This window comes from Lipotes vexillifer, unplaced genomic scaffold, assembly GCF_000442215.2.
Source record: "Lipotes vexillifer unplaced genomic scaffold, Lipotes_vexillifer_v1.1 scaffold382, whole genome shotgun sequence".
NCBI lineage: Eukaryota > Metazoa > Chordata > Mammalia > Artiodactyla > Lipotidae > Lipotes > Lipotes vexillifer.
The window spans coordinates 11,330,864-11,341,540 of NW_006780611.1; the positions used below are offsets into that span (position 1 = coordinate 11,330,864).

At 56.3% G+C, this 10,677-nt stretch overlaps 1 protein-coding gene across 2 annotated transcripts in view; it reads left to right on the top strand.

The window, feature by feature from the left end:
* The window catches only part of TMPRSS6 (transmembrane serine protease 6), a 35,418-nt gene that overhangs the window by 15,019 nt on the left and 9,722 nt on the right, over positions 1–10,677 (top strand). For both annotated transcript variants that reach the window (XM_007454065.1, XM_007454066.1), the window contains exons 7-9: positions 1,163–1,299; positions 2,641–2,753; positions 3,057–3,166. In XM_007454065.1, the coding sequence (XP_007454127.1) occupies positions 1,163–1,299; positions 2,641–2,753; positions 3,057–3,166 (360 nt within the window). The remainder of the gene's footprint in view (positions 1–1,162; positions 1,300–2,640; positions 2,754–3,056; positions 3,167–10,677) is intronic.

The following is a 10,677-nucleotide window of genomic DNA, read 5'->3' on the forward strand; positions in this document are numbered from 1 at the left end:
TCAAAGCAGGAGGATGAGGAAGTGGGGACCAGTGCCTGGGAAATGCCCCTTCCCGGGACCCTGGGGCACCAGGACCCTCCTGGGGAAATTCCTGGGATTGCTCAGTCTTCCCTCCACAGTGGCCAGGGTTGCCAGGGCTGCTGTGGGTGGTGTTTTTGAGGCTGTGCTTGGATTTCTCGCACTTCCCTGGGTGCCTGCAGCCCCCCGCATGGGCGCCCACTCCCATCGGTCAAGGCCAGAGCTCCAGGGCCGGCGCCCGGCCAGGCAGTACCTTGCAGCTGGATGTTGGCGTGCCCACTCCGGGGGGAAGCAGGGTTATTAGCTTTCTGGGAATTGGTCTACCGATTAGCAAGGGCTCCAGAGAATTCTGTGGGAGGCAAGGGGAAGTTCGGCAGATGCTGGCAAAGAGGGAGGGAGAGGGAAGCCGGGAGCACCCCACCTGAGATGGGCCGACCATGGGCATGGGTGCAGCAGGGGCGCCAGGCGCCGTCACAGGCAGTGCCTAGCGTGGGTCTGTCTCTGCTGTGGACCCAGGGTGGGACCTTGGCACGTTCGTGAGCCTGGGTCTCCCCACCTGGAAACCAAGCCGGTGACCTTGACAATCTCTGAAAAGGCTTTTCAGGGCTGACATTCCTGTAAGAGTCTAGAATTCTAAGACACCCTGCTACCTCCTCTGTGCCTCCGCCATGGCAGGCTCTGGGTAGAATCCTGGGGTGCCCGAGGGATCTCCAGACCGCACACCTGTCTTCTCTCTATTCCAGCCCAGAACAGGGCCAGGGGTCAGGTGTGGCCAGCCAGCGGGTATAGTGCCAGTCTGGTCTGCCTACTGGGCACTCAGGGGTCACAGGGATTCTGAGGGGGTGGAGGGGTGCTATGGGACTGGAATGAGCCATCACAGTCGAATTGTAAGCTCCAGAAGTCTGGGTAACCTCTTGGCTTCTCTCCCCTGAGGAGCTGGCCTGACCCTTACAGGGCCTCCAGTCAGCCCCCTGGGCCAGAGACGGTCAGACACCTGCCTGAGCACACACAGCAGACTAGCCGAAGACCCAGATGTATAGGCTGCCAATCCCTCCTCCTCTGCTCCTCCCGGAAACCCGCTGCCCTCCCTGATGCCCGTCTCCGACCCCGCCTCCCCCCTCGCCACCTTTCTCTGTCCCACCAGGGTCTATGGCTGCAGTCGCCAGGAGCCCGTGGTGGAGGTCCTGGCATCGGGCGCCATCATGGCGGTGGTCTGGAAGAAGGGCCTGCACAGCTACTATGATCCCTTCGTGCTCTCCGTGCAGCCCGTGGCCTTCCAGGGTGAGGGGTCAGGGGTCCCTAGGGGATGGGAGGGGCACAGCGGCAGAAGCCAGGGGTGCTCCTCGGGCTTGCCTTCACCTTCTTTGCTCTGGTTGGGGATGGGATGGGGGAGGGAAGGTTCTGGAAGCACCTCTGCTCTCCAACTTCACCCCCACCCCTGGATCCCCTTTATCTCTCTCTGTTCTCGCTCCATTTCCCCCACCTTCTCCCTCACCCCCTCCCCTGCCCCTCTCTCTCGCCCTCCCTCATCTCCCCCTCATTCTCTCTCCTGCCCTCTTTCTGACTCTATCTTTCCTGAGTTTACTGTCTGTCTTCCCTCCTCTCTCTGTCCTCCCCTGCCCCCTCTTCCCTCTGCACCCACCCTGGCTGAGCCTGGAGCGTGGGGTCCGCCAGACAACCCTCTCACACCAAAGGCCAACCACACAGTGGTCCCTGGAGATGGCTTAGGAGGCTCAGGGGAGGGCGATTCACAGCATTCCTTGGGAAAGGGCCCCCCGGGCTGCCCCACTGAGACCTCCCCACTCTCCTCTGGCTTCCGGATTCCCCCTCCTCCACCCCCTTTCTCAGGAAGAGCACATCCCACCCTTCACACCCGATGGCCTGGGCTGTCCTGTCCTGGGCTCAGTGGCAGGGAAGGTTGCAAACAGGAGCTACACAAAGAGCCTCTCCCCGCCTCTGCTGTCAGTCTGCCTCTTCCCACCGGCTTTCCCCTCCGTCCCCTGGTGTCCACCCCATTGGTCTCCTGCTGGTGGCCCAGGTCCACAGGTGACCCCTGGGAGTCCCTGGAGCTAAAGAGATGCCAGAGCTGCCCGTTCTCATGGGCGTCTCTGACATAGCTCTACGGGGAGGGAATGGGGGGCTCTAGGGCCCCTGACTTCCATGGAAGGTGTTGTGCTAGCTGGGAACACACCTGCTGCCCATGCCTCGCCCTCTCACTGTGTGACGTCAGCCAAGTGGCTCCTCTTCCCCAAACCTCATCTTTGAAAAGGGGAACGATTCTCCCTCCCCAACCCCCGTAACTGTGAGGCTGGCGCAGCAGTGAGCACATTCAGTAAACCGTGAAGGGTTGCACAGCTGATGTCAGCAGCGAACATTTATTGAGCACTGACTACATACCACGTCTGTTTAATCCACTCAGCTACCCTATGAGGTAGGTACTGTCGTTGTCCCTGTTTCACAGATGAGGAAACTGAGGCCCAAGGTCACACATTCACACTCAGTCATCAGGCTGTACTGTTTAGTGGCAGTAGGGGGCATGGGTTTCAGCTGCCCCCCACCTGCTGGCAGGTGCAGCGGGGTGGGTCCAAGGCACCCTGTGTAACTTCTGTTCTCCGGGCCAAGCCTGTGAGGTGAATCTGACCCTGGAAGGCCGGCTGGAGCTGCAGGGCGTCCTCAGCACGCCATACTTCCCCAGCTACTACTCCCCCAGCACCCACTGCTCCTGGCACCTCACGGTGAGCCCACCTACCCTCTGCCCAGAGCACCCTATAGACCTCCGGGGATCCCAGCTGGGAGGGGAGCACTGTCCTGCCTCTGCTGAAGCACCCACAGGCTGAGCTCCGGGTACCAATCCTTCCAGGGCGGGTGGGATGGCTCTGTTGCCATGGCGACGCCTGTTTGCTGAGTGACTGACAGACCTCAGCCCCAGCTGGCACTCTGTGTTGGCAGGCCCCTTCCCCGCTTTGTTGTCCTGGGAGGTGGGACCACTGCCTGGCCGCAGCCCATGGGCCGCCTGGTGACTAGCTCCTCTGTCCCAGGTGCCCTCCCTGGACTACGGCTTGGCCCTCTGGTTTGATGCTTACACTCTGCGGAGGCAGAAATACGACATGCCGTGCACCCAAGGCCAGTGGACCATCCAGAACCGGAGGTACCCTCCCGGAACCCCCCTTCCTGTCCCTGCAGGTAACCCCCTTTGGGAGCCCAGGTCTGGGACCTCAGAGGGGCATCATGCGAAGAGAGCAGAGGTCAGGCCTGTTGCCTCACCCTTGACCCAGTCCCTGTCCCGGCCCCCGAACCCGGGCCTCAGCCTCCCCTCCTCCCACCCAGAAGTCTCAGACACACATTTGTCATCAGCCACCTTGGATGTTGATCCTAGTTAGAGTGAGATGGTTTCATTTCCTTGGGTGCTGTCAGCACAAATCCTTAAATGAGACGATGCAGAGCCACAGGACTCAGCAGTGCTAGGGTGCCTTTCCCTAAACCCGCCCAAGTGCAAATGGAGGCACCTCTTGCCTTATCCCCCTCCCTGCTGTTGGCCAGATTCAAGTGGCTTCCCGGCTGTGAAGCTGCAGAGCCAGCGTCCATGCCGCTCTTGCTAACCCGACAGCTTCCCAGGGCCACCCTGAGTCACCCGTGCCCCCTGTGGGGCGCCAGCCCTTGCTATCTGTCCTGCCCTTGGCCCCCCCCGCCCCCGGTGGCAAAGTTCCTGAGGAAGAATTGAGTCCCTTGGGGAGGTGGGCAGGACACAGCGTGGCCAGGCCATCCTCTGGTCAGCATGCCTGCAGTTTGATCAGTCGGATGAAGGCTGGGAAATGCCCACTGCAGCTGGCACCCTGCGGGCCACTGTTGGTCCTGACGGCTGCAAGGGAAGCAGGGAATGGAGGCAGTGCAGACGCGCTTTCCCTCGTCTGGGGAGTGAGGGAGAGAACTAGGGCATTCAAGGGAGGGGATATTTACAATGGGAGGGGCTCTGTGTCTAAATGCTGTGCCAGAGCGTCCCTTAGAGGCAGAGAGGATGGGTCAGGCACAGGGCATAACAGGGCGGGAGGGGAGCGGGGGGCATGGAGGGAAAGCAGGACACCCTCCCATGGCTCCATTTTTGCAGGGGGGGGCGCAGAGGCTTGGGGAGAGAGAAGGGATCTCAAAGTAGCCTTGCAGATCTGGGGAGAACCCTCCCCACCTGCGGTCCAGAGATACTGAAGAGAAGATTCTACATCTAGTAGCAGATTGGGCCTCTGCTCGCCTTCCAGCCCTGAGGTCCTAGGGGTCTAACAGAGGCTGGGATTCTAATATGCAAGGTTCTTGATTTCTTGGTTTCACAGATTTTGAGTATCCAAGATTCCAGTACACTAAAATCGGAAAGTTCTAGGACTCTGGAATTCTTGGATTCGGGGGTTGGTGTCCACGTTCACCAATGCTTGTATATATTATATATATATATATATATATATATATATATATATATATATAAATTTATTTATTTATTTTTTATTTTTGGCTGCGTTGGGTCTTTGTTGCTGCATGCGGGCTTTTCTGTAGTTGCAGCGAGCGGAGGCTACTCTTTGTTGCAGAAGCAGGCGTCTCATTGGGTGGCTTCTTTTGTTGCGGAGCATGGACTCTAGGCGCACGGGCTTCAGTAGTTGTGGCACTCGGGCTCAGTAGTTGTGGCGCACGGGCTTAGTTGCTCCGTGGCATGTGGAATCTTCCCGGAGCAGGGCTCGAACCCGTGTCCCACTGTGCCACCAGGGAAGTCCAACGCTTGTATTTTGCTTATCGGTTGATCCTTTTGAAAAGCATCAGCCAGACAAAAGAGGACAGGGATTGGTGTTGCTCGTTGACTCATCATCATCCTTTCCAGGGATTTTGCAATTTATCAGGGACCATGATTAAAAGGAAAAAGAAGACATGCCGAGGGTGTGAGTTCAGGCCTGTGCTGTTTGGGAGTGATGTCAAGTGGTGTGACTCTGGCCCGGTGCTTTTTGGAGAGCAGAAGGCATCTTGTCCCACGGGTCCCAGCATGTGGGTGGCATTTCTGGGCTTGGCTGCCTTGATCCTCTGTGGTGCTCCCTCAGGGCCCCTCCCCACCTACCTGGGGGCTGCCCAGACTGAGGATGGCTGGGCTCACCCCCCAGTGTCAGGAGCCCAGAGTGACCCTGAGAGCGGTCCTTGATTCATGGTTCTCCACATGATGATAATGTTTTTTCCCGCCACCCTCTCAACCCCAGAGCTGAATCTGATATCTCGAAGAGGGGCTAGGAAGGGGCGAGAAGGGCCTGGGTCTGATGCTCCCGCACTTAGCCCCCAGTGCCATGGCTATTCCATTAGCCGGGAGCCGGGCCCTGGCACCAGGCGCCCCTTTCCACCTGCTTGGTGCTCAGCACAGGGCATCAGTTCATGGCCCGACAGCCTGTGATGTCAGAGGCATCATCATTCCATTTCCCAGAGAAGGGAATCGAGGCTCAGTGGGATTAAGTAATACCCAGAAAAAAAAAAAAAATAGTACCCAGATGGGTCCGCAGTCAGGGCCTCTCTCCCTTGCCCACCACTAGCCATGAACAGCAGGACACACGGTGGTCCACACGTGCTCCCCCTGCAGGGCCTTCTTCCTGCCTCCCTGACGTAGCCAGGAGGGTCGGGCAAAGGTGTGGGCACTGGGTGCTGGGACTTCATGAGCTACCCTTGGGTTTCAAGTGTGGACCACAGATGGGGAGAGTCTTCATCAGAAGGAATGATAGTGCAATGGTGAAATTTCAGGCACTGTGACAGAGTCTATCGGGGTTGGAGGGGTCTCACCCTCTCCACTGTCTCAAAGCAGCGTTGAGCTATAGAAAGTGGGATGGGCTGACTATTGAGCCCTACCCTCACCCATGGTACAGGTGGGAAAACTGAGGTCTAGGGAGGACTAAAGACTTGGCTTCTTGTCCTTGTCTTTTTGCACTTTTGAAGTGGTGGCGAGGGACAAGGGTGCAGCTGGGTTGTGGGAGGGGTGGGGTGGGAGGGTGAGGCTTGACAAGACCCGGCACTCCCCCCCCCTCCTCTCTCTTCCCAGCTGGGTTGTGGGAGGGGTGGGGTGGGAGGGTGAGGCTTGACAAGACCCGGCACTCCCACCCCCTCCTCTCTCTTCCCAAGCCTCCCCCACCTGCTGGGGGGGAGGGTTGAAGATGTGCTTGGGGGAGTCTGGTTACCTGGTTTCTGCATGGGTACACCCCCTTCCTCATCTGTAAAACAAGGGGGTTAGGCCTGCCCAGGGTCCGGGGCCCCAACTTTTTATTATTTACCCATCAGAAAGATGTCTTCCAATAAGTTGTGTTTATTAGCTCCTAATGAAACGTCATTCCGAGCTGGGCTGGAGAGGTGGAAAGAGCTTAGCTGTTGAAATGAGACACAGCAGTGTTCAAACCCTGGCTCCTCTCCTTCCATTCAGCAAGGACTCACCCCTCTCAGCCTCAGGTAACTCATCTGAAAAGTGGGCACGAAGCAGGTCCCCATCCAGGGAGGAGTAAGTGAGATCGTGGGTGGAGGACGCCGGCTCCTGCAGGCCGGGATAGGCAGGAGCTTCAGAAGGCACTGAGTTCGTAACTGGCTCTGGGCTCTGCACCAGGCAGGCCCAGAGCTCAGGTGCCGTTTCCTTCACCCTCAGCAACCTGGTGAGGAAGCAGGCCCCACACTGCCTCCTTCATAGATCGATGAGGGACTGAGGCACAGAGAGGCAAAGGGATTCACACAAAGTCACCCAGCTCGTAACTAGAGAAACCAGAGTTGAGCTAGGCAGTGTGGTCCAGAGTGTGTGTGGCGGCGTGCGGGCCTGTGTGCGCACGTCCATGCACGTACTCGTGCTCATCTGTGCGCTCACACTCAAGCAGAATCTTCCTGCAGAGCCTCCGAGCAGCTGTGCCAGCTGTTCCCTCCCTTGGCCGAGCCATCCCGACTAACGCACTGGCATCCTGCTGAGGGGACGGACAGCTTCTGGGGCTCTCCTCTCCTCAGCTCCGAGAGCAGCCTGGGAAGTCCCATCCCTGTCTCCTCACACCTTCGTTAAGGGTCTGGCGTCCCGCGGTGGAGACTCGTGGCCCCCTGCCCCCAGGCTCCTGCCCGTGTCTGAGGGTGGAAGGGAAGGCAGAGGTGTACCTCCAGACTGTAAGCACCGGACAAACCATTTCCTCTAGTTCTGATCTTTTTTGATAACCACCAGCCTATGTAGTTGCTGGGAAATTCTTTGAATAAGCATTTGTTGGAAAATCTGCTTGTGTGGGTGGCAAAGACACAAGAGGTCTGGGGAAGGGTGTAGATTTCCAGGCACAGGATTTGTAGGGAGGGGGAGGCACAGTCCTGGGGCCCAGAATGGCCATTGACGAGGAGCGACAGAGGGTGGGTGTGGGGAGAGGGTGTCTCACCCCTCAGGTGCCAGCACAGTGATGAGGAGAGGCTGGCGCGGGTTCCCCCACGGGTGGGGCATCCTTGGGCACTGTCACCTCACTCCCCTGAGCCCTTTCTGCCTTCCCCCTACCTCCCTGTTTTCTACCCAGTTTCTCCCCAGCAGAGGCCTCATGCCCTTTGAGTGGCCTTGGGGCGGGGCAGGGAGCTGACCTCGTGAAATCCAGCTGCCAGCTGCTGGGTTTCGCAGAACCCACTCTGGCTGGGAGTCAGTGTGGCACAGGGTTCCCCCTTTCCGGGAACCTGCCTCCTGCCACCTTCCTCCCCTGTGATGTCACTTTTCTTGTGATCAGCCCAACCATTTCCACTTCACCGATGGGGACAGGCAGAGCCCCTGGCTCCTCAGGCCTGCTGGAGCCCCTCAGGCCTGGCCTGGCTATGGGGCGGCCCTTCTGCTCCTTTGATCCCCTGAGCGGCCACAGAGGCTCCTCGGGCACTGCCGGGTGCTGGCGATGAGGAATAAGGAGCTCCAGCTGGTGCCCTTGGTGAGCTCACAGCCCGACAATAGCAGCTGGTTTTCAAAGAAATCATTTCTCACACATGCCATAAAACATCCTACAAGGGAGCTATCACCCCATCTTACAGACTTGAAAATGGGAGCTTGCTGAGGTTGAGCCAGATGCCCAAGGTCACACAGCTGGTTCACGTGGCAGATCCCAGCCTCAGGCTCAGCTCTGCAGCTTCAGGTCCACCACTCTGGCCACCAAGTGAGACTGCTGTCCTCCCTTTTTTTAGTGCTTGCCTTTGCTGACTGTCTTTCCCATTTAACCTGTCTTTAGGGAAGGGAATGCATGTACGTGTGTATCCATTCATCTATCCTTCCATCCATCCTTCCATCCTTCCTTCCTCCCATCCATCCATCCATCCGTCCATCTGCCCATCCATTTACCCATCCATCAATATACCAACCCACCCTTCCTTCCTTCTATCCATCCACCCATCCATCTACCATCCAATCTTTTTTGAACTCCTCCCTGAGTAGAGTTGCTGGCATGCATGGTTGACCAGATCCCTGCTTACTGTCTAGGTGAGGCAAGCAGGAAAATTCTCCAAATCCAGAAAAGTGAGAAAGCAAAAGGCAGCCCCCGGTGCAAAAATGTGCCATCAGACCCCCAGCACTTCGTAGCTGAGATGAGACGTGGACTCTACAGCTTTCAGACTTCTGGTGCTCCTTGGAGAGGGTTTGCGGGGAGGGGGCAGCATTTGGTGGATGGGGAGGGATTGGAGAGCCAGAGGCACGCAGGAGGCACTGCGGCAAGAACCAGAAACGATGATGTGCAAAGGGGCCAGGCCAACGTGTGCGTAGTTCCTTGAGGCAGGCTGCGTGGGGGAGAGGGAGGGAGGGAGGGACCTGGTTAGCTGGGCCACATGTGCCCTGCCTAATTCGGGCAGCCTCTGATCACTTCCAGCCACTGTTTCTAGGGCTTATTTTTCAGAAGCAAGAATCTAAGATGTTATGTGAAATTAGCTGGCAACTACATTTGAAAAGAAGTTTTTAATACTGCATAGGCTAACTAGATCATCTTTAGGCTGAGTGATTCAGCCTGAGTTGCCAGATTACAGCCTCTGCCGTGAATTCTTTTCTGGCTCCTGCTAATGAAGAGCCTTGCCCCAGAAATTCTGCCACCTCCTGTCTGCCCCAGGCCTCCAGGGTGAGAACTAAATGCTGCCCAGGCTGGGCAGGTTCCTGAGTACCAGGCTGAGCCACAGGCTGATCCTGGAATCCTCTCTTGGATGCCAGTAGAGAAATGTCCTATTGGCAGACGCTGGTGTCAGAGCCTCTGGCCAAGGCTTGAGGTGACCATGCAGCCCTCAAATTCTTATAAACTGAAACATTCCACTGCCCTCCAACCCGGCTCTGGTTCCTTCCCTGTCTCTCCACAGTCTCCCGTGACCCTCTGGGGACAGCGCCCCAGGCCCCTGAACCTTAAGCATGTTCAGGAACTCACCAGATTCCTCATTTCCCCCTGCCCGGTATTTCCCAGCCCCCAGATCCCCTGTCCACTCTCCAGGGCAATTCTCTGGGGATAGTAATCCATGATAGCATTTGTTTATCTACTTTAAAAACAAACCACAACACCCCCCTGCTTCCTTAGTTTTAAAAGGATAAGGACGAGGCTTGTTCAGGAGCGCCCCCTGGTGGCACCTCATCCCGCTCCGGTCCCCCTGGGCTGCAGAGCAGTGGTTCTCAAAATTTTCCATCTCAGAACCCCTCTATACTCTTTAAAATTATGGAGCACCCCAGAGAGTTTTATGCCTTGTATAAAAACTATATTTTTAACCTATATTTACAGTATTAGAAGTGAAAACCGAGAACATTAAAAAATATTTATCAGTTCATTTAAAATAATAAGAAACCCATTACATTTTAACATAAAGGACATATTTTATGAAAAATTAATTATATTTCCCCAAACCAAAAACATTTGGTGAGGAATAATAACACCGTTTTACATTTTTGCAACTTTCTTTAATAATTGGATTAGTAGACCACAAATGAATCCCCACACCTGCTTCCGCATTCAATGGGTTACACATCACATAGGCTCTGGAAAATTCCACTCTATCTTGTGTGAGAAGAGAGTGAAAAAGGCAAATGATACCTGAGAATTATTATAAAAATCATTTTTACTCGGGACCCCAAGTGGTCCCCAGACCATACTTTGAGAACTGTTTATTGGTATCGGGGGGCAAGAATATCACTGCAGGCAAACAGTGTATGTGGGGAAACTAAACCTTTAGGCCAGGTCTGAGGGGGGTCATGGGGAACGTGAGGGCTCAGCCCCTAGAGCTCATGTGGCAGTGACGGTCAGGGTGCACCTCCCCACACTGCAGGCTGGGTGGGGCCTCCTGGGTCCTGAGGAGGCTGGCTTCTCGTCCACCTCAGCACTTCCCTTCCTGAGCATCATCTGGAGAGCGGGATGAGAACAATCCCTCCTCACAGGGTGGAGTTGCCGTGAGAACCTCAAAATCCCCATGCAACGAGGCCTCCAACTATTACTGAACTATTAAATGCTTGCCGTGTTCTGGAAGTTCTGAGGAAGCCTCTGGCCTCTGGCTCTGTGGGCTGCTGCATCTGCTGTGGGATGTTCCCATCATGCTTTGGGGCACTCCCACTTGCTCTCTTGACTTCCTCCTACCTTCTCTGCTGGGGGCATTTTCACCTCTGTCTGCAGACCTTTCCACCCATGTTCTGGGTGTTTCCCTCACCTGTAAAGGCATTCC